The sequence below is a fragment of the Vigna unguiculata genome, chromosome 11, assembly GCF_037176805.1.
Source record: "Vigna unguiculata cultivar grain cowpea cultivar isolate G323 ecotype 2 chromosome 11, ASM3717680v1, whole genome shotgun sequence".
Lineage (NCBI taxonomy): Eukaryota > Viridiplantae > Streptophyta > Magnoliopsida > Fabales > Fabaceae > Vigna > Vigna unguiculata.
The window spans coordinates 45,696,824-45,722,029 of NC_140802.1; the positions used below are offsets into that span (position 1 = coordinate 45,696,824).

Consider the following 25,206-nt stretch of genomic DNA (forward strand, 5'->3'; position numbering starts at 1 on the left):
TTTGTGTTTGTATGTTAACGCGTTGATTAGGTTGGTAGTGACCTCTAGTGTAATATAATATACACAAAAACAGTTTATGCCATTATTAAAAACCTCAAATTCCAACTATCACTCAATTTATTCCTTTTAGTCTTATTACGGTGTTTACTTTTTAATTCACTTAACTCTTTCTCTTAATTAATTGTATTTTCTTCATTTTTAGTTTTGGTTTCTTTTCTTATCTACTACAATAAAACTTGCTTTAGACAACAACATAAAATTGTGGGTTAAACTACAAAAATTGTGAACTAAAATTTAGACAATAATTTTTAGACGTAGTCTAGGTGAACATAGTTGTAGTTAATATGTCACGATTTTCAGTACGACAACAATTTTAAAAATGTTGCTTAAAACCCTAAAAAAAGATCACAATTTTGATGTATTATTTTTCAAAACTTTACATTTTCAACAATGTGAGTTCTTGACTTTTTCAGTCTAAAATAAAAGGACGGAGGAACTTCAAATTTTTTCATTTTTCAAATTATTGTCTAAAAAATTGTTGTTTTATTATATTTAGACAACATTATTTTACATGTGATGTCGTTTAGTGTTGTGTAAAATATTTTTGTAATGTCGTTTGTATTTTTTCTTCTCTAATATTCTTTATTGTTGGTAAAAAATAAAACTACCAAATATCAGCAATTCTTAAACCATTCTTAATTTTTTTTCAATAAAAAAATAATTATACGTTCACTGAAAAAGACTTGCCAAGTGAGTCATATATACCTCTCTTCTCTCTCTATCTCTTTGTTTTTTTTTTATTAGGAACAGATCCGTGATTGCATCATGAATGTGACTAAATACATTGATTAACTCATTAATTAATTGTTTCACTTTCCGGTAACTTCCATTATGTAATGGGTTCACCAAGAATCTAGAAACATGCATCTTTTGACTTATTTTAGTTAGTTTCATTTATTTTGAATTTTGAATTGATTTTATTTTCGACAATAAACTATTCACATTTCGAAAACCTACTCTCTCTTTTTTCCTTCTTTTACACAACTTCTTACCAACTCCTTTAAATAACAATAAAAAATTTAAAATAAGAGAATAATATACATAATTATATCCACTATTGGAGGAACTAGGCTATGATTATATTTAGGGTTGAAAATAAATTAGTGGTAATTAGTTGGTAACAGCTTCTAGCTTCTGCCAGTCGCCAATGGAGAAGAGTAGTGTTAAGGTCTGAAAAAGTTCGCATTTAAGCCTTTGTCAGCAAGAGTCCTTGCGGCTGCAGCTAACAGAAGAACACTGAGAAGCAACCCTAAGAACCCGAGCGCAGCGTTGAACCACCAAACAAAACCTCTTGGTCGAGGCTTCTTCAGCGATAGAAACATGAAACAGGGGTATGAATACGTGATTGGCACCAGGGTGATGCTTCCAATTAGTGCTGATAGGCTTGGAAGGAACGGGAATGTGACAGCGATGAAAAATGTCAATCCCCCGAAAAATAATCGTATGCATGTTCTCGCCAATCTTGAACATTTCTCATTCCTTATGCTCGTGAATCTGATCTCAAGGTTGTCGAAAACCGGCATCGCATAGATTTGGTAGCTGCTCAAACAATGTATTATCACCAGAACGTATATTGCTCCCATGGAGAATTTCGTTAGCTGCTTCCTGTGAAATTGCGGAAACGAATACAATAATCCACCCTCGTTTATCTGAAACATGTATGCACGTAAATTGGTTAATCAGTTGAATAAAACAACATGCGTAATCTGGAATATTGGTCGGTTTCTCGTAGTCTTGCCTGGTTTCCATAGGCCCAGAATCCGGCAATTGCAAGAGGAAAGACACACATGGAGATTAGAACATATGACATACTCACTCCTCTGCGCATTGGTTTTTTGGATGTTCGTTCGAAATCTGAAGGCAGTGTCCCCTGCAAAAACCAAAATCCAAAACACAACTCTTAGATTATGCTGTCCCATGCATGCTTATTGAAGTGTTTGAGAAATTGGAAAACTTGCCTGTATCTCGAGCAGAACATTATGACCTCTGTAAGCTAGCACGATGATTCCAACTGCATTGAGAACGTCGCTGATCTTAGCCACCGCAGTGGATTCTTGCGACAGGGTTGAGGTATAGGACACGTTGTTGGGCCTACCCTTCTTAACAGAGAGAACCCAAAAGAGGGTGCAGTAAGAGATGGCGGTAACGGCTCCGACGAGAGAAACCATGGCCATGGAGTTGAGGTTCGGCAACTGTGCAACGAGAATGGCGGCACAGGTAAAGACCAAGAACCACTCTGCCCCCGTAAGCGCGTGGGCACTGCAAGTGTTTCCATTATCATTGTCACAAAGTGTCTTGAATAACAGTTTCAGTGTCCCACCGCCGGTGATGATAAGCATGACGCATGTTCCTCCTGAAAGATACATCACTGGGAATAGCGCTGCCACTTTCCCTAACCTTTTACCTACAGAAATATATTCAAAGTTAGCCACGTCTAAGATGAAACTCCACGTGTCTTTGAATAAACATTTGTTGTGTTTTCCAACTGTTGAAAAGCTTGCGTGGTAATGAATAATCAATCCTACAAGACTAAGAGTAATGCCACGTGTGAACTTTAAGACAGGTAACTAGATGTTCTTAATTTATTTGTAAATTGAAGATTTTAAATGTAGGGAAAAATTGATGGATACTATAGAAAAAACAGTTTTTTTTGTATGATATGGGTTGAATATTAGGTTTGAAAACCAAAAAAAAACAATCTTTTATGTGGAATGAAACAAAAGGTGATTGGATGTATAACAGTTTCGTACTAGTAATAAAGTATTATTGGAGTCCCTTAATAATGTAAGCACCAACCGATGTTGATGGCTTTGCGTAGAAAAATACAAACTGATGATGGGGATATGGTGCCAATCATAGTGGAGGCTTTATCTCAAAGTGTGTATCAATGAAAAGATTGTAGCGTGAAGGCCTAATTTTAATCGTGGTTGTGGAAGAAGAATGGAAAAAAGTGCAGAAAGCAGTTTTGGAAAAAGAGGTATTCATGTGAAGATCTGGTGTAAGTTGAATTTGGAGAAGAGAGAAGTTGTTGTTACCGAATGCAGCCATGGCGAGGAAGAGGTATCTGCTGTGACGAATCCCAGGGACGGATTCGTGAAGCTGAATAAGAAGAAATATGCTATAGAGCTGCCAAAAGAATGCCACTGTCAAACATACTGTGCCCCACACCCTGCACGTACATAAAAAAAATCTATGATATGTAACAACGCATGAATCATGTACATCGTAGACCTAACCTAAGACTTTCGTGTTGACTAAGGTTGGTTTTGCATGTTGATAAGTCAACCTTCATAGTCTTTCGATGGTGAAGGTTGGTTAATTAAGAGGAGGTTTCAAAGAGGTATTGACCCTGGTTGCAGGTACATGCATGTGTTGTTTTCCTTATACCTACCAACCTAAATCTATTATGAATCTTCAACAAATAGAAGAAAAATCTCGTAATGAAACGTTGATCACTGGCATACATACACTTGACACAAACGTGTACAACACTACAACTTTGAAATGGACTGCAAATTTTTAACTCTTCTCTGCTGCAATGGATTCGATGTTTTTATATATGGTATGAGATTTAAAAGATGAACAGTGATGGGGTTGAAAAAGGTGGTTAAAGATTGGATATTTATGATTAAAGAAGTTTGAAACGGTGGTTGAAAATTGCAGGCATGACGTACCAACCAAGAGTGGCAAAAGCAACGGGAAGCATGAGAGCCTGGAAGCCGATATTAGAGTTAAGAACATGGAAGGCTGCAGAAAAGGCATTTCCATTTCTTGATTCGGTGATCGGAAGCCACGCGTCTTTGGGGTGTTGTTCTTGATTCTGTGATGGATGAGATTCTTCTGAGGGAGATGATGAATCAGTTGGTGTGAGTGGATCAATGAGGATGAACAGAGGAGAGAGTGGGGGTTTCAAACTCGCATCTGAGAAATTCAGAAGAGCTATTTCTGATCTGAAATATTCAGCTTCACCCACTTCTCCCATGTTTCTGATGGCAATGAGTTATTTGGTAATGATATATATCATTAACAGCTACGAAGAAAGAACAGTGTTATGAGAAGAGATTGAAGCTTCTTTTGTTTCTGAAGTTCCAAAAGAAGAAAGGAAAACGAAGTTGCTTTTTAACTTTGAAGGAGGAAGCACAAGAAACTACGAACTCTTTTATAATATGGATTGAAGAGTTTCCATACGCGTGGATTCCACTCTAAGCACTGACATCACGGTGCTGATCTCACTACCTGACCTTCTCACAAGACCACTCTACGTAATCTAAACACAGGTTTGGAAATCGTTCTACTAAGTTTGGAGATGAATTTGAGAATCACAAGAAAAGTGGAAGATAGTATTTCTTTTTCCTATTAAAGAAAAGTCTCTTTTTATAGATTGCAGTAACTTTGAAAGATTAATTCTCAATTTGAATTTGTTATTTAATCAAATATCAATAGCTAAATATTTTGTTGGTTTCTTAACTTTCGATGAAAATTGAAATTAATCTCTCCTTAAAATTTGGGGTTAATTTAGTCGTTGAATTTTATAAATGCGTGAATTTAATCATTTTAACTACATTTTATTGAGTTTATTTGACATTTCAAATTTATTTCATTATATCATTTCAGTAACATTGAAGTGAAATGTGTCAAAAAAATATTAAAAACTCATGTTATTATATATGAAACGCATTTAAAACATAACATAAACTTAACAAACTTCGATTAAAATGACTAAATTTAAACATTTCTAAATATGAATGACTAAATTCGTCCAAAATTTGAAAAAATAACTAATTCAAATTTCTATTAAAAGTTAAGGGACCAAAAACATATTTAACCCATTTAAAAAAATACCAATTGTTAGGTCTATCGAGAGGAGATTAACTGAAAAAATACAACACCGATCAAATTTGAACTCAATCACGTATAAAAAATTGATATCATCCATAATCCAAAATCTTACAATAATATATTTATGAGTATTGATATTGATACTTCACTGTACTTCACGTTCTCATTTCTATTAAATATGGAAATTAAACGGACTTGAATCCTGAACACCAATATTAAACTATAGGTAGTCTCTTTTTACGACAACATAAATTTTTGTTACCTAAAATTCATAAAAAAAAAAAGTCCATGCTTGTTCTATTAGTTTCAAATATTAAACAGATATTTTTCAAAAGTTTTAGGCAGGTTTGAATTAAAAGTTTGGTCAATGTAAATATAAGTTGAATTGGAAATCTTAAAAATGTTAGTTTTAGTTGGCATTGGTGTGAATGAAATGACTGGGATGTATGGTTCAATTTTCCTTGACGAGGAGAAGCTACCAAACGAGTTCCATGTTTAGATTTTTCAATTCCATCGCGGCTGCCATATATAATATTAAGTAAACAAATAGAAAGTCATCGGAAACTAAGAGAAAGAAGACTTTTGCGTGACCTACGCATTTCTTTGTCGGTTGCCATGTGTAACTACACTCATGTATTTATTACACAGATTTTTCTAATTTTTACTTCAAATAAATTATGAGAAAATTTGCAATTTTTATAAAAAAAAAAAATGGTACAAGAGTGTTTATAAGTTTAGACAGATTATATCAAATGATTTGTAGCTTTTCTCAAAAGAATCATACAGTTTAACTTTTTACTGACAATAACAATATTTTGATAAATATTGATGATGTAGATTTTGAAATGTAGAATAATGTTAAATTTATTGTATATTTGGACTTCAATTTTATTTTTTTGTTGAGTAAAATTGTAGTAGATTTTAAAGTGTTGAATTACGTTAATTTATTATTAAATTTATTGTGTGGTTGTACTTTAATTGTATTCTCTTATTTATAGATTATTAGTTTAGTGTGCGATTTCCGACCACCGTATCAAATCTAAGATTTTGTAAATAATTTATATGAACATAATTAATCATGTTGTCCTCTCGAAGAGATCAGTATTGATTATTTTATTTATTTATGTATTTGTTTATGATAGATCATAAATAAATTAGTATCCACGTGAAGGTTGGTTGTCATTGTTAAATATAATCGATAAAAGTTTTCATTTTTAATATCAAATAATTTATGGATATAAATCTTGATTAGAAATAAAATAATTTTAAAATATATAAATAATTACGAATTTTATTTTATAAGACAATTTTATATTACTAAGTTAGATTATATATGAAAGTTATAATATATTTTAAAATTTATTAAAAAACTATTGAAAAAAACAAAACTTTAATTATTAAAAAAAAATCTTAGATTTGATTTGATTGAAAACTTTTGCATGACCTATGTATAAACTATGTGTGACTAAAGTAATGTGGATCTTTAAACGAGTAGGCATATACGCCAAGACGAAGAACCTTCAACCTAATTTGACAACTAGTTTTAACAAATAAAATATTATATCAAAGTAATACTAATAAAATTTAAATAAATTATTAAAATAAAATAATAGTTGTGGTTTGGAAATAAAAGAAAAAAGATCTAAAGGAATTATTATTCTAAACCACAAACTCAATAAATTATTTGATAAATAAGAATTAATAGAAAAATATATAAGTACACATATATATTTTATCATGTAGATAAAAGTTTTATTTTCAAAAAGGAATATAATAATTTAATATTCTTAAAATAATTAATTTTTTATAATTTTTCATTTTTTAAAATTGTACGGTACTTTTTTTATTTGAAAAAGTTATTATTATATATATATATAAGTTGATTTGATAAGTATTACCTGATAGTACATGGAATTTTTATTTGAAAAAGTAAACGATTGTTACATTGAATTTTTAGAATTTGTATTATGTGTAATTTTGATATAGTATTATATAATTGAAACATTTATCATCGCAATATAAGATGTTAAACAGTTATTAAGATTTAAATAACTTTCAAGTCTTTTATAATTTAAGTGTTTTAAATTGATTTCTTTTTACATTTTCTTATTAAATATTCAAAAAATATATATATATTTTTAGTTGATTTTTTACTATTTAATTTTTCTGTTAATCTAATTTGATGGTGTGACTGTTTTCTTATTTCACCGTCTTATTTGTCACATGTTAAAATTATGAGATTATATATTTGTATAAAATATATTTGTATTATTTTAATTAAGAATATATTTGATAACAAAGAGGTTCCTATAATGATATTAGAAAAGACCTCTCAAATATCATAATTTAATAATATTATAATTTCTCAGTACGTATTTAGTTTGAATAGTCTAACTTAATAAAAGTATATATTCTTCTTCTTTTTTATGTCAAAAGTTAATTTTATTTCCACCATAATTTATTTCCACGTCTTGTCTTCCTTTACGATTCACATTAAATTAAACAGATTCACGAATATTCTTATTGTGATTTAAATTGTATTATTAAAAAAAAAACTTATTTGTGAATTTTGTTGGTTGTCAACAGAAACAATCTTATAATATTAACTAAGGTGCTTTCATTTGGAATAAATAATAAAAGTTAGAGTAGTACAACATGATGCATTTATTAGGACAACAAAAAAAAATGATGTATTTATTAGGATAACCAATTAATATATTTATTGAACAGATTATTGTAATATATTCTTTAATAGTTTAATTTCATCAAACCCTATTTTGGTTTATTGGTCATGTGCTAGTGCCACATGAATTATGAGTGTAGGAATGTTTATTCTAATTTGATCACTTATCTCCTCTCTATTATAAAAGCAACAAATACACTTAAATTAATTAAATATCTAATCATGTGCTTTAACATCATTAAGGATCCTTAATTATGTGGTAGTTGCAATAATTAATCTAATTTGATTTGACCAAAGATAATAAAAAATGGGTGGTGAGAAGAAGTTTCTTTGATATTTTTAATGACTGTATAAAATTAATTAATAAGTTAATCAATCCATCAATCATATACATCTTAGAGATGAATGAAATGTGAGTATACAATTGTTCCAACAAACTCATTTTCTTTGTCGTGTTCACTTTTTGAATCTCATATCGTGTCTGGTTTAGATTTTTTATCTTTTCTACACTAAGAAAGGAAACTAAAACTCTCACGACGGTTGGTGAGGTGTTTGGTCTCGTGCATGTTGCTTTCATCTTTTCACCCAATTGCTTAACCAAACCTTTTATATTTTAAAATGAAATAGGATTTTCACTAGTATTAGAAATGATTAATTAATTAATTAGTGTAATTATTTCACTAAAGTTTATATATAATTTCTGTTCTTTTGAGTGAAATTTGAAATTATTATTTTTACCTAATTTAGTTTCTCAGTTGTAAATTTAATATTTTTAATTATTTTTGTTAAATTTATTTCACGTTTTAAACACATTTTGTGATAGTATTTAAGTTGTTTATATTGTTTGACATGTTCGTTTCAATTTTAGTCGAGAAACATATTTAAAACAAAACTTTAATCAAATTAAGTTTCTTAACTTTATTAAAGATATCTAAAGTTAGTTTTTTAAACTAAATTTTATTAAATTTATATGATATTTTAAATACGTTTTGTGATAATATTTGAATTATTTATATTTTTTTATTTTAATGTTAATTAAAAAATGTATTTGAAACATTAAATAAATTCAATAAAATTTAATTAAAATAACTAAATTTATATATTTTTAAAGATAAAAAATTAAACTTATCTAAAGTTTTAAAATAAAATAATTTTCTCTTAAAATAAAGTTAAAAAAATATTTAGTAGCTGATACAATTGGTCATAAGATAATAAGATACATTTGTCGAAAAAAAGTGGACACTCAGTCTGTTCCAATTGTGGTTAGTGGGAAACAGTGACAATGCACAAAGAAGAATGCAAAGTGGATAAAAAAAAGAGTATATGAAATACAAGTAGATAATATTTTATATATGTTACATTTTTTACATTTTTTACTGTATTAAATATATAACATAAAAAATACAAAGTAATTAGTAATTATTTAATTAAGTTAAAAATCAAATATTACTCTTTACAAATATACTTTAAACTAATATGAAATTAATGGAAAATAACTCCAAGTGAAAGTCATGTTTCGGAAGGAATAACTATGGCGTACAGGTAATTCATTTTATATATTGATTTTAAAGCAAAAGTGAAAGGAATGTCGTATTTAAGTATTGAAATTAACTTCACAATAAATAACAAACTTTTACTATGTACAATTTCTTAAATACATGATCATGTGTTTTAATTAATCTACAAATTGAAAAAGAATCCAGATTTTCAACTGGAATTTGTGTACTGTGTTTTATTCTTAGGATTAAAAATACATTATATTATTATTTTAAATATTTTTAGGATTTGGTCGTATAATTTTAATTTAATTATAAGTTTATTTTGTCCATTTCTATTATAAGTTTTAGTTTTCTCAGGGCTTTGAATTCGAAAAAAATAAAATAAATAAAAAATATTGTAAAACATACCAATATTGGGATATCAAGGTTTCCTACAAAAGGGACCTTTCTTTGATATGATCCATTATTTATCGTAACAACTAAATCTTATCTAACTCGTGTTGCTAGCCAAATGAAATTTAGTTCAACTGTTATACCACAAAAAATGTTTAGTGGTGTCTAAAGTCTAAAAGAAATATCATGCTCTTTTGAAATAATTTATCCTGAAATTTGAAATATTATATAATAGATTTTATAATGATATGATAAAATATTCTTCAGCATTCCATCACATGAAATCAATATAATCTTATTTTCTTGATAAATTTTGTATTTAACACTACTGTATAAATAATAAAAAATTATTATCTTAGAAGTGGGTTTTAAGCCTAACTCAATCCCACAAAACCGGTTTGTAAAGTGAGGTTTGCACCTCACTAATATATTATGAAATAACATTATCTCTAGTTGATGCAGGACTTCCAACACACCCATCACGCCAAGGTATATTTATCTCGTGTGTGGGACAAGAGATTAGTGGGTGGTCCGTTTAGCGACCCGATATTGAGTGAAACAAAATATTCAAGAAAGTTCGTTAGGATATGCTCTAATTTTAATCTGATACCATGTTAGAGCATGCCGAATAATAAATAATTTTGTAATCAATAACCAAATAAAAAAGTTAAATACAATTTATATTCAAATAAAATAAAAAAAATATATTGAAAGCCTAAACACAAAAATTACATAAGGTCACGTCTCCTATTAAATTAGAATTTTGAATATAAATTAAATGTAAAACAGGTTTTTTTTTTTTCTGTACCAACCCAATATATGAATTGTAGAGATATTATTTATGATGTAAGAGAGATAAATGTAATAGATATGATATTGTATCTGATAGCACAATACGTTATTGAATATCACATTTGTATCGAGAAGTATACGATATTTAAAAAAAATATATTGTTATATTAATTTAAATTTAAATTATATATATTAGAATTATTAATATTAAAAATTAAAAATTATTACTATTATAAAATTATTATTATTTTATCAATTAAATACTCTTTTAATAAATAGTAATAAAATATCTTAAAATGCCAAAAAATATATATATATAATTCAAATCGAAGTAAATAAAATGGCAAGAATATAATTTGAATGTAAAACATAATTTTTTTTTTCTATGCCAACCTAATATTTGATTTGTAGAGAAATAATAACTATGGTGGAGAATTTTACAAATGACATGGTCAAGGAAAAGCATTATCGTGTGGGCGTGTCACATCTACAAACCCATCTTCCTGATATCATAATTACATCCATTACTTTTTTCTGGACACGTCTAACCATACGCCAATGGAACATTTTTGTGGATTGCCAACACAAATGAAAAGTAACATTAAAGTTTTTTTTTTTCCTAAAGGTTGTTAACAAAGAGGATTATTAAAATTTGGGTTGTCGTTTTTAAGGGTGCCTATGAATTAGATGAAAGATTTAACTGTAAAAATGAATAGATTCGAGAGAAAAGATGGTCAAAATGAGATTGTTTTAATAAATAAAATATTATAATTGGTTATTAATTAATTAATTAGAATCTAATTTGTAAATGATAAGTTTATATTTTTTTTACGTGGATTATCTATAATAATATATAAAAAATTTCAAAATATCAATTTTACCTTTTAAGATATAATTATTTATTAAATTTTTGAAAATTAATCTTTATTTTTATAATTTTTTTTATAAAATCGTCTATATATGTTCTTCTTTTTTATTCTATTTATCCATGGTTATTCTCTCATCTTTTCTAATATGTTTTGTTTTATTTTTAATAAGTATAATTTTATTTTATATATTAACTTAATAACATTACATTATCATCACCTACAAATATAATATCACATATATTTAAAAAATGTGTATTTAACTTTTATAATATCACTAGCTTGTGTGTACGCTAGTGATTAAGATAATAGAGTTATGAACCTTTATATTTATATAATATTTAATTTTGTCTATTTTATTAAAGATAAAACTTTTTGACTTACACTTGGATTATTTTTAACAAAAAATCAATTTTGTTGGTAGGAAAAATTTTGACGTTAATGTTTAGTGATCAATTTTATGTAGTAACTAAAATTTTAATAAGTAAATTTTAAAAATCAATTATAATATTTTATTTATAATTCTGACTCTTTTACTAACCAATATTTCTATATTGTGAATTAGTACTTAAATTTATCATTATAGTAACTAACAAACTTTTGACAAATAAAATTGATTATTAAAGAAACATTTTCTTGTAATATATATATATATATATATATATATATATATATATATATATATATATTCGAAAACAATATCTATTATAATTTTTAATCGGTTAAAAATAATAAAAACTATACTAGGAGCTCTTAAACTGAACGGATCAATTTATATAATATGTATATAAAGACAATTGGTTGAGATTCTTGAAGTGATAACCAAGTTATAATGGGAAACACATAATAATTAATTAAATTTACTTTTGGTGTTTGGGAATGGAATATGTGTATAAGTTCACTTCATTTCCTTTCGGTAAAAGATTTTCTATTATTGTGTTTGGGTGGAGAATTTGACCCTTATTATTTCAGATACGTTATGTCTATGTATTTTGTTCAGAATTGATAATTTTTATAATTATTACCATTTAAAAACCCATATTTTGTTAATAACAGTAATTAATATTGAAAGATAACTCTGAGTTATAAATTGACAGTAATTTTCTTAAGAAATGTCAAATTATCATTCTCCTTTGACTTTACTCTTTTTCCTTTCAGTTAAACATTAGAAAATGTTATAGTATCGTATCTTATTTAATATATTTAAAAAAAATTAAGACACATAAAAAAATATATCTTAAAGCAACCTGAATTTTTAATAACAAAATGATAAAGGAGAAGAACAAAGTTAATAACATCACTGCTTTCTCAATCAAGTTTATTTCTCCAACAGTGTTTTCAACTCAAGTTTCCATTAACGGAAGTTTTTCAATATAATACTTGAACTTATATTCTCTACAAGGTATTTTTAGTATTCAACATTTTTATTTTATCAATAAATTTTAGTTATTAATTTTTGTTAACGAAAAAATTAAACACACAATTTCTCCCACTTTTCTTTCTAAAATTATTAAAGTAATCTTATTTTTCTAACTTGTTAGTAGAAGGGATAGAACCACCATCTTTTTTTCTTTTTCTTTCCATCCAAAATAATACCCACCCGAAAAAAATAAAATAAAAATTGTTAACAAAACAAAATAACGTGAAAGATAGAAAATGTTTGAGCACACAACAATACATTTATCACAATTTTTAACAATAGACAAATGAATAAATTATATAATAAGATTTAGTTAAAAAAAAATTAATCCTCTAAACCTTACCCTTTTACAAATACACTCCATAAATTTTGTTTTATTTTTGCTCAAATTCAAACTTTTTTCTATATATCGAGATTTCTTGAGCTATAATTTTGCTATAATTAATCCTTAAAACTTAACTTGGAGATCTAAAATTCTAATTTTATTATGACTATGTAAGTTATTTTTTATGAACATTTTTTCAAACAACTTTTGAATTAAATATTCTTTTACTAAATTATTTTTATTATTATCATTATTAATATGAATGTCACTACACCTATTGATCTATTTAAATCAAAGTTGTTGGAACAAATATTTTAAAAAGATAAAAAATTATAAAAGTAACTATAACAAAATTAAAATATATGCTATATATTTTATAAAAATATATAAAATCCAAATATATATTCAAATAAATTAAAGTTTAATGTATGTATTTAAAAGTATGATAAATTTTGAGTGAGAATTAAAATATGGAATGCTTATTCATAAAAAAAAAAGTTTAAAGTGTTTTTAACTCATATCACCTCTCAATTGTTGGTTTTTAGTGATGTGATGTGATAATCTAAAAATAATTAAAAAAATAAATTTTTAAAAAATAATCAAAATATTATTATTCTTAAAAATAATGATATAAAAACTTCATATTTGAATTACACAAACTATCTAGAGAAAAAGTGTATGCACGCACTCCAATCTCCTCTAATTTGGGTGAAACACCACTAATATTTTTTGTTCACTTTTAAGTTGTTGATTCTGATTTTTATTCTTCAATGTTTTGTTGGAAAATGAAATTGGCTTTGTTTTATTAAGAACCATTGTAATCATTTCCACCACAAAACCACCCACCAAAAAAGTATCTTTGGGCTGCCTACAAATTTTTCCAATTTAGCTTTAGTATAAACCACGCGAACCAAACCCACCATCATAGTATATACTTTCAAAATACCATTTTCAATATTTAAATTATTAATATGAATAAATCTTAAATTAAAGCGCTTAAATTTGTAAGTTATTATTACGACATTAAATACTCAATATTATACTTAAGATTGATAATGATAACCAAATGAAGTATTTTGTTTTTCTTGTTCAATTCGTTTTAGCCAATATATTATGTTTGATCAATGTCTGCTTGCTCAAATAATTAATCAATGAATTGAACTTCTAAAGTATTTCTGATAATATCATTATGTCTGTATGTAGAGATATTATGAAAAGGTGTAGAAAGAATAAAAAATATAACTTAAAAATATAAATCAGTCTTGACAAAAAGAAAATAAAAAGTGATCCAAGGACACTAGTTGAAAAAGGTATCTAACATTATTTAATTTGAATATGAAAAGAATATAAAAGTGTTTTGGTATAAGATTATGCTAAATCAAAAAAAAAAAAAAAAATTAGAATAAGTGTTTACGAATATGTTACTTCAACATGTAAATTCAAGTCAGAAAGTGTACAAATATACTTTTGAACTACTTTTCTATTAAGATATCAAATTCTAAAAATATAATTCTTTATCTTTTTTAGGAATTTAGAATTTTTACTGATTTTTTTGTGATGCGTCTCTACTATTATTCAATAATATACTGATTATCATTAATTTTGATATTTTAAAATATATTAAAAAAATATTTAAAATATCAACATAATAAATTCTTAATACTCAACAGAAAACAACACTGAAAAAATCAGTAAAAAATCTAAACTTCTTTTTTAGATATATAATTGTCCTATATTTCATTATTCTCTAGTTATAACGATACAAAATGTAATACAATTTTTTTTTATGCAGTAATAAATTATTTAACATAATTAATGTTTTGCATAATAATATACATTTTTTTATAATATATTTTATATAAAACATTGGTAGTTGAATTTTAGAAACCAATTAAACGACCAATTATAATTTTTTTATTCATAATAGTAATTATTCTAATAACCAGTCATTTTTATTTCGTAAATTTATATTTAAATTAGTCATTATCAACTTTTGGTTACTCAAATTAATTGTTAATTGTTAATGAGACATTTTTTTATACTGTGTTTAATTTTTCATTATGTCTTTGTTTTATTTACAAGAAATCACATTATAATTACTTTCTATAATTTTAACTTTTACACTTTTTCATTTGTATTATTTGATATTTAAATTACTTTGTTCTTTGATCCTTTCATGAATGTTAATTATATGCAAATTATAAATACAAAAAATTTAAAATCCTTATCTTATATAATTTTTCTTTAATTTCATGATTTATGTATAATTAAAATATATGAAACAGACAAAATAGGATATCTCAATAGAAAATATTTAAATTTGTTGCATACTGGGGGTTTGAAACTACAAGTAATACTAGGGTTTGAAATTCCACTCGTACTGGAGATTTGAAATCCCTATTGGAGATTTAAAACCCCTCTAAAAATTTTCGATAATCTATCAGTGATACTAATTCTTCCAAAGGAACCTCAAACCACGGGTAAAGTTATTATTGGGGTTAAAACCCAAAAATTTAAATATAACCACAATTATAAATTATTATTTTGTAGTGAGAACTATTAAAGAATATATATATATATATATATATATATAATTTGAACAAAAATAAATGATTTTTGACAAAATGAAAAAATAAACGAGTTATTTAAGGACACCAGTTAAAAAAATATATGTAACACTATTTAATTTGAATGTGAAAAGAATATAAAAGTGCTTTGGTACAGGGTTATGCTAAACCGAAAAATAAAGAATTTAGAATGAGTGTTTCAAACTTGATGTTATTTCAAGTCACAGAATCTAATGTTAAAACTTATCTTTGAACTACTATTTACTTATATCCGGTAACTGTTGTATGATAGTACACAATCTCTAATCTTGAACTGATTTTGACATAAAGACTAAATTTGGTACACCAGCATACAAAAATTATTTTTGTACAGTAATAAATTTAACATAATTTTTGTGTAATATATACAGTTATTCGTTTTGGTACGACATTAATTACGACTAAATACAGTTATATTGCAATAGAATCGTTTTCGAATTATCAATGTGTAATTCGTTTATTGATACATCTGTCAATAGCAAAATGAATTCAAAGAATAGGTTACAATAAAAAAAAGAAAAAGAAAAGAAGTGAACTTTGCAAATGAGTGGTTCAGTTCAGTAGCTGCAAAGCAAGTGTTGGTTGGTGGGTTCACGATGAAGATCAAAGGACGATTGGCATCGAACGGTAGCTATGAACATCAACACAGCTTCTTCCACATCCTTAGTCACGTTTCTCTGGATCAACGTTATCACGTACTCTATTAACGCCCCTTCACAAGGCAACGTTAAAGGCACGTTGCTACAAAGACCAAACTCTTCTTCTGCCAACTTGAAAAGCTCTCTGAAAATCTTGTTTTTCAGATACAGTAAGGGAAGCACGAAGCGCTTCTTATCAATGCTGTAAACAACAAAGTGACCCTTTTCAGCCTTCGTCCACACGCTGCAACCTTCTGCTGATGCTGCATTTTCATGAGTCTTCGGCCACAGAAGTCTCTTCCTTTGGTAATTAGTGATCTCTTTCTGCAACTTCCAAGCCATTTGGATGATCTTTTTTGAACTAATCATTCTTGCAATTTAGCTTCTACAATATAAGATACGAGAATCTAAGGATTCGTTGATTGTTTATATAGTCACAGATTCACAGACAAATTCTTGAAATGTAGCAGAATAGTAAGTTACAAGGGTGCATGCATGGATGCATGGAGTTATATAACATACATGTCCCAAATTTATTTGTGATGTATGCAATATCTGTGACTGGCCACTTGCGACATGGTTTATTGGATTGGAGAAAGGACAGAGTGGTGGGCAAGAAGGAGAGAAAAAATGAACATTATTGTGTTTATTTGGGAGAAGTGTGTACAAATGGTGGAGCATGTGGTTATGACTTTGATTGTGAAATTTGTAGGTATTCGCCGACTTATGGACAAGTGAGAGTGCAAGGAAACGGGGCATGTTGGATCTTAATTCTTTTCTGAACTGTCTCGCACAACATTTTCATGGCTAAATCAAATGCATTTACTTTCGACTACTTTTTCCAACTTTCACTGCATCAGAACTTTAACACAATAGTTCGAGACACTCACGTTGCTCAAATAATTGTACAACATTAGTGTCCACTTGTTTTCTGTGTCGGAGATATGTGTATTTGTGAATCCTGTTTTGGGGGCAACCAAATTAACCAATTTTACTTCGTTTCTATATGGTTATGGAAAAAACTTAGCTCATTTTAGTTCTGTGTAATGTTAAATCTTATAACTAATATCAGAATCAAAGGAACGTAAAGTTCTGGTTTCAGTTCTGTATAACATCAAGGTATATGATTTTTTTAGTTTGTTTTAGTTTGTTTAATTTGAAGTGTTTTGCGTATACGTCGGATTTATAAATCTAAATTCGTTTAATTTTTACAATTCCTATTATCGAAGGTATTTACAGAGATAACTATAAGAGTCTGTATTTTACCGTCATGGCTAGAATTCATATTGACATATTTTTTTTCTTATATACTAATGTATCAATTTGTTAAAGTTTATCATCAAATTAATGTATGATCAACTAACGTAGGTTTTTTCGGCTTGATCAATAGTTGTCTGAAGTTTGATCGGTAAAGAATTAATTATGTTGGAATACCCAAACATTGATATTTCTAATCTGTACAAAATAAATCGTTATGCCAAATTATATTGAAACATACCATGTGGTTTTCTTATTTGTCTTATATGTAGAATTATAGTAAAAATGAACGGTGTGGAAGTAGACCTTTTTATAGACCTATATCGTATGGCTGTAACCTTAAGACTGGAAAAAAGCGAAGAGAGGAAGCTCTGAAGCATATTCTGGAAATTGTTCTTCAAATCTTGGATTCGGTATCATATATAATTTACAAAACTGGTTCTGAAGCATCAGAGAAAGTAATGGAGATTCTACAAGACTTCAATATCTATATCTGTAATTTTAATTTTGTATACACAAATATATCAAAACGGCTTCAGAAGCCATAAATAATCATACGCGAAGAAGAAGAAGAAGATGATGATGATGATGCCAAGTGGTGACACGTAACCATTGAAGTGATCAAAGCCTTCTCAACCTCTTCGGGAACGTGTTCCCGAATCAACGAGATTACGTACTCCAAGAAGATGCTATCACAAGGCAACGTAATGGGTCCATTAGATGGTAAACCGAACTCCTCTTCAGACCAATTCAGAAGCTCTTTGAAGACGTTGGTGGTGAGGTACTTCAAGGGAACCACGAATCGCTTATGATCGACGCTATAAACGACGAAGTGACCCTTGTTTGGTGCTGAAGAATGAAGATTATGGTGCCTTGGGTATGAAATTCTCTTGCGTTTTCCCGCAGCCATTTTCTGCCACTTTCTTGCCATTTCAATGAGCCTCTTTGCACTTATCATGATGTAGAAATTCTGTAAGGTTGTGTTGTGTTGTTGAATTGAATTTGATCTCGCAGGTTCTGGTATTTATATTCACGAAACCAGACAGCAGCATATGCTAGTGTTGTGCTGATATGGTGCATGGCCACGTGTCGTAATGTTGGAACCACATAACATGAATTGGGCTTGTTGCTGATTATATATGTTTGGTCTACGACACATAATATTGATGATCATTTAATCCTAAACAAACTTCCCACAAAAAACTACATGCTACTATGCTACATCGTTTTCATAGTAGAAGGTACACGAACCGTAAATTAAAGTTTTGGATAAAACCCTAAAACTAAGGTAACATGAGTTTTGTGAGATGCATGAATGTGAACAAAAAACAAAAAAGTAAAACAGTTACAGGTGTATCAAGTGTTTAATACATGAAATGTTTTGTCTAGCATTGATGAGTGTAGAGGGCTAATTGTTTACATAAAGGGAGGCACATACACACAACTTGGATGATGATTGTGGCACAACTTTTTTTTCCCACGCAACATATTCTCACAATGGAAGACAAAGTTTAATGTTTCAGACTCTGATATGTATATACACATTATTAAAAGAGCTTTATTTTACATCTAAACTAAATTTTATCATTGTATATAACGTTCTGGATGAGATCGGGTTTTGGATAAGAATCTTGGATAATATGAGGATATGATTATATGTGGAATAAAATATTTTTTTTCCTCAAAAATCCCATTTCAAATATATATAAAAAGGGAGGTGTAGAGGTCTTTCTAAACCTGAAGAGACGTTTTCTAAAACGATCATCAAATAATTAGATTAAATAAAGCAACTTTATAAATATTTTGATATTTATATATGTGCGTTCTTATAATTGATAAAAAAAATAACTCTTCTCTATTGATAATTAAAACGCAATCCTTATCACTTTTTTTTAAGAAACTTGATGGAATTTACTTAATTATTTATTTTAATTGATTGTGTTGTTACTTTAAATAACATCTGAAATTAAAATTAACAAGTCATCATTACAATAAAATATGTTTTACTGTTATATTTATTTTTGGTATTAGCAACGAATAACAATTTCACTTATTACAATTTTGTTTATTTTATTGCATTAAATTTTCTACTTTAATACCGAATAAAAAAATAATTTCTTTAGCTCATTCCGGAACACTTACTAACCAAACTAATCTACTAAGGTGGACATCAAATAACTTGTTGAAAGGAGAGTTTAATTTATTTTTTTAACAAAAAAGGAATAAAAATTATATTAATATAAATGGCAAAACAATAGCATGTTGAGTATCGGACAGAATCATTACGGCATTTATACTGTCCCCCGATATTATAAACAAGAAAAATTATATTATTATTTCTATTTTTTACTCTCATATTTTACTCTTTATATAATTTAGTGTAAATCATTGATTTTTTTTTTTAAAATAATATAATAATTAATGACCATATTATCAAGAAGTAAAAGATAAAAGTCAAATAATAGCTATCATAGTATCATTGTCTTATATAAACTGTCCTATATAAACGATATGTTTACATGAATAGAAAATACCATGCAAGGTCCAAGTTTGAAGCTTGATTTCTGCATAAAAAAATCCAGTATCTAAAGACATTAAAGCTACACATAAACTGATTATGTTACTTCATAATAAAAATATTATCGAATATCATAGTTGTTTGGATAAAAGCATAAGAATATTTCAAATATTTTAGAGATTCTTCTGATATAACCAAATTACAGCAAACCAAACAACTTTCCATAAAAATATAGTTTGGGATGACATGTAACCAACCCCTTGAAATGTCGAAACAGTTGTCATTTTCGGTTGCAAAGGCACTTCAATTCTACACCAATTCAAACATAATACCCATATTTTAGTTTAAGTTCGAAGAAAATGTTTGGTTGACTCCATTCTTTCGTTACAAGGTGCTCACAACAACATCGTATACTGTTGAGATTTTTAGAGTTTTTGAAAATATGAGAGATATGAAATATATGAGAGATATATGTGATATGTTATACGGAGCAACATATTTTTATATTTTATTGATATACTCTATATATAGAACAAAATATAACAAATATCAAGTATAAAATATTTAGAATATCTCACTCCTAATCTAAAATAATAACAAATTTCTAAAACTGACACATATCTCTAAAACTGAAATATTTTCTAAAAACTAATTTAAATAAAAAAGATATTAAGTAATATTCTCAACATATACCAAATTTGTGTTCATGTATCTCGGGTATTAGAGTCAATATCTTAATACTTAAAACTGAAATAAAATATAATAGTGAATAATACTATAACATTAATTCCAAATATTTTGATGAGAACAATAGAACACAAATTTGTATAAAAATTTGAAAAAAGGGGAGAACAAGAAGAGTCAAACATTTTAGAAATTGGTTGAGTAAATTATGTTGATTGAGCCACAATGAAGCTTTTACTATTAGAAAAATTCACTAAGCCAATAAATTTAACTAAAATAACCTTGAAGGGAAATTAAAGATGAAAATAAAAAACACTTTTGAAAATTCATTCAATAAAAATAAGTGAAAGAGAATTTGTACAGAAATTGTATTTTTGAAAATTGAATGATGTAAATAGGTTTCTAAAAGAAAAGAAAATTAGTATAAAGAACTAGGTGTACGAAAAAATAAACAAGAAAAAGATGAATCTTTCTCAAGTCTCTCATAATTTTCATTTTAGTTTATTTTCTTATCATCACAAATTTTTGTCTTCTCTTTAGTTGAGATTTAATGTAGATTAATTATCAAATATTGTCCCTAATAATTAAGTCTCACTTATTTTTGTGATGTGTTTAAAATTTTTCTATTATTAATACTTAATATATTTGGAAAATCATTATTTGTTTATAGATATATAATCTGAAATTCTGAATTGTGTAATCCAAATAACTACTTGTTACATGATTCAGAAATATAATTAAACTACACAACAACGAAATCTTACATTTTCCTTTTTTTATTAGTTTCAAGAGAGGTATAATTAAAATTTTAGAAGTAAAGGAGTACAGAAAGAAAACATGGGGTGCAGAAAGAAAACATAGGGTGCAAGAAGAAATTCCCATCTCCTTTAATCGGTAACCATTATAAAACATTTGGGCTAACCGATCTTATAAGAGGATTGGGGTTATTTGTAGTGGATTAGAAAAAATCATTATAATAAAAAGATATATCATTGTAATTTTGGTTTTTTATCTTATGGTACCCGACTTTTATCATGACCAAAAAAATTTCACAGATGATGAAAAATAAATTAATCTAACAACGTATAAATAGAAAATACGAAACATATTAGTTATGATTTAATAAGCTTTTTGGTTTTTATGTTATGATGAGTTTTTAATTTATTCTTAATATTTTTAATTAAAAAATTCTTTATTTTTTTCACAACATATTAATTATCGTACTTATGAAAAAAAAATGCAACTTTGGTAAGATTCGAATTTTCCATTTCATATGCGCTTATTCATATTTTTTTATATATATTTTAATTGATAAATATTTTTTTTTCATTCATATCTTTTTATGGGTAGATTCAGTTTAGGGTTTAATTAAACCAAAATTAAGATGTGCTTGTGAAATTGTCATTCATTCCACTCATGCACGATTTGGACTATGATTATGAAATCAAACACCACTTATTTATATGTGATTATGAAATTAGATGTAGCACTGCAACAAACAATAATGAAACGATTGTGATGAATTATTATAACATTAAAGCCTAATACAATTTTGATTGAAAATTTCATATATATCTTCTTAAAATTATGTGCGAAGCTTGATAAATAAAAATGATTGTAAAATTTTGCTATGTAAAACAATATTAAAATGTCATCAGTCGATATAATTTTTTATTCCATGTTTTTTTTTCTTTTTTGGTTCTATGTGTTTTTTTTAATTTATTGTTATTTTTTTTCTACACTTTTTTTTTTCAATTATATGAGCTTTCATATTGTCATGCAATATAAATATGATTGACTACCTAAAAGTTAAACTCATTGGTATTTTAAGTATGTTTCAAATAAATTAAATTAAACATTTTAACTATTTTTCTATTGACAAAATCAAACCCATTTCATTAATCATACGAGTTAGTTTAGATTGAGTTATTTATTAAACTCTTTAATTATCATAATATTCCAACCCACGTAATTGTTAATTCAACAAGTTAAGAGATATTACACAAAGTTAACTTGTTGGATTGGTCTTTTTTTTATATTTATTTTTATAGTATTGTTTTATTGATGCATTGTGATATGAAATTTCATGTATTTGACATCATTTTGGTACTTTTTACATTACATGTATTCAATTTGTTAAGATAGATTTTGTAAATAATTTGGTCATATAAATTTATTTTAGATTTGTTTACCATAGAACACAATTTTCTTTTTTATAAAAGTGCAAACGTCATGGTTCAATTTTTCAAACAAATATGGATTGAAATATTAATCTAGTATCCATTTTTATTCGGTTTTACAATTCAATCCTAATTCCTAATATTTTTTATTGTTTAATAATGTTTTAATTTTGTTCAATTAGTTTTTTTAATATTGTTTAAATAATTAATAGACAATCATGTGTGAGTTTGTAGTTTTATTTTTTATTTTAATTTTTTATTTAAAAATATTTATGTGATAATAGTAGTGTCACATATTAATATCTTTTATTTAATTTGATTTACATATTTGTTATTTTTGTTTAATTTAATTTTAATTTTAAGTCTTTTTATATCTTGTTTTTTCTTTTATTTTTCTTAGAGTTATTTTATACTTAGCCAAAACAGGTTGTGTTTCTACACAAATTTAAATATTAGGTAAGAACTCAAATACGATTTAAAAATTTACTTAGATTAAAATTGAGAAAATTAAAAGATATATATAATAAATAAATAAATATGCAACCACGTTATTTCAAGATAAATTAGTGGGTTCATGTAAAGATAAATTATTAAACTTATGTTCCATTCAATTTCATATTCAATTTATATATTTTTTAAATTATATTTATATATTATTTATTTTAAGTTTATATTATGAAATTATAATAAAAGATAAAATAAATAAATTTAATGGAGACATTGATTTATAAAAGAGATTAAATTTGTTTTTTCTCGTTATAAGATCTTTCCACCATGTAAATTATGATGAAAGTGTGTGAAGATAAATAAATACAAAGAGATAGATTGGGAAATAGAGGTTGGAAAATACATAAATTTATATTGAAGGTATACATTATTGCATGATCTCTCGGATCAAGGTTATTATTTTACTATGATTTATGTATGCTAAATTTATGATTCTTTTTAGAATGTTTATTCCAAATTAATAAAATCATAATTATGATTTTAGGGATTCTTTTATGAAATTGGTATGAACCCTAATTATAATTTTCCCCATATTATTATAATCCTTAATTGTGAAATTTAGGGATTTTGTGTTTTTTTGTTGTCTATGGTAATTTTTTTTTTAAGTTTTGAACTCATACGTGTTGTTTATTTAATTAAAGTGGTATGAGTTTTGTTATGTTTTGCATTGTGATAATTGTGATTTGTGAAAATAAATTTTATTTTTTTCAGATAGGCGAGAGATGATAAATTTATATTAGAAAGATTATGATAAAAAGTAAAAAAAATTGATTCTTTTTTTTTAAAGAGGTAGGTTTGTGATAAAGATAAAAAAGGTGCATTTACAGTAACTAAACTTGAGAAATTTCATGAGAACTAAGAATTCAAGAAAATAAAAAACAAATATCTAAAATTCTTAGAGTTATAATATATTGAATTTAAAAATTCATTACAACGCGAGAAAAACGGCCTCAAATTTGACAATACCACAAAATCAAATTGATAAGGTACGAAGGACTTATCTAAAATGGTGTTCATGGTTTGGTATCATGAAATAATAACATGATATAATAGTGAATGATAGTAATATTTTTTTTGAATTCTACTATTATGTGTACTTATTTTAAACCGAGGAAATGAAGAGAAAAGATGAAAAGTTTTTTTTCTAATTAAAAAAAATTATATATAACAAATCTATTTGGTTTCCTACATTTTTTGTCTAAGTTCCACCACTGATGCCAATTGTTTTAACATAGAAGAAAATTTTAAAACCAAAGAAAGTAAGAAAGCTAATTTCTGAAGTAGTTATAATAGATAATTTTTGTTTGTTCATGTTATGAATATTTGATATCACAGTAACGAGAAATTAGTTCACTGTCGATAAAAGAAAAAAAAAACAATATATTAAATAGATGTTTTATCTACAAATGACGTTTCAACCTTTAGGAAGTAATTACTGGGATATAAAAATAAAAGTTGATTTTGAACTATTATCTTTTACAGAATAACTAATAAGGTCCAAGAATGCGATATTTTTTAGTTGTGTGGTCAATCATAATCACTGTTGAGAGAATATATTTAAGTGATTTAATCACTTTTAAATGATAATTTTAATCATTTTCTAAAATAACTTACTTTTAAGATATTTTAATTACATTTTGAATATAACAGGTTAAATTAGATTTAAAATTAAAATTGTGAATTAAAACTTGGTGAATGGAGTGTGAGTTGTAAACTTTGTTCCTAAATTCCCACTCACGAACAACCCAACAACAATCATTTCCCATCCCCACCTTCTTAAAACCTTCGTTTTTTTTTTGTCTTCGGGAAGGCTCTACGCGGAAACCTTTTAAAACAAAATCAACCAAGACACATTACCTCGTTTTCTGTTCTTTCCTCATTTGTTTTTGTTTTTAAAAAATAATGTTTTAATAATTAATTTTTGACCATTTTTCTTTAC

The 25,206-nt window shown here is 26.5% G+C and overlaps 2 protein-coding genes and 1 pseudogene across 2 annotated transcripts; all 3 read right to left on the reverse strand.

Moving 5' to 3' along the window:
• Positions 1–1,003: 1,003 nt before the first annotated feature.
• LOC114170607 (lysine histidine transporter-like 8) lies at positions 1,004–4,346 on the reverse strand. The gene is made up of 5 exons (XM_028056121.2): positions 3,735–4,346; positions 3,096–3,229; positions 2,019–2,464; positions 1,799–1,930; positions 1,004–1,709 (listed from the first exon to the last, which is right to left on the reverse strand). Exons 1-5 carry the CDS (start codon positions 4,040–4,042, stop codon positions 1,224–1,226), a joined length of 1,506 nt encoding a protein of 501 aa, XP_027911922.1. The 5' UTR covers positions 4,043–4,346; the 3' UTR covers positions 1,004–1,223.
• Positions 4,347–16,040: 11,694 nt separating this feature from the next.
• LOC114170427 (auxin-responsive protein SAUR64 pseudogene) lies at positions 16,041–16,463 on the reverse strand (annotated as a pseudogene).
• A 1,296-nt stretch (positions 16,464–17,759) lies between these two features.
• LOC114168143 (auxin-responsive protein SAUR68-like) lies at positions 17,760–18,379 on the reverse strand. Its single transcript, XM_028052877.2, has one exon. It carries the CDS (start codon positions 18,334–18,336, stop codon positions 17,914–17,916), a length of 423 nt encoding a protein of 140 aa, XP_027908678.1. The 5' UTR covers positions 18,337–18,379; the 3' UTR covers positions 17,760–17,913.
• Positions 18,380–25,206: the final 6,827 nt, after the last annotated feature.

Bases quoted from the DNA above. Each gene is read 5' to 3' on its own strand.
- LOC114170607 (XM_028056121.2), bottom strand. From the start codon at position 4,042: ATGGGAGAAGTGGGTGAAGCTGAATATTTCAGATCAGAAATAGCTCTT. The intron at 1,931-2,018 runs GCAAGTTTTCCA...TGGTTTTTGCAG, and splicing joins ATGTTCTGCTCGAGATACAG to GGGACACTGCCTTCAGATTT. The intron at 1,710-1,798 runs GCAAGACTACGA...TACATGTTTCAG, and splicing joins TCTGGGCCTATGGAAACCAG to ATAAACGAGGGTGGATTATT.
- LOC114168143 (XM_028052877.2), bottom strand. From the start codon at position 18,336: ATGATAAGTGCAAAGAGGCTCATTGAAATGGCAAGAAAGTGGCAGAAA.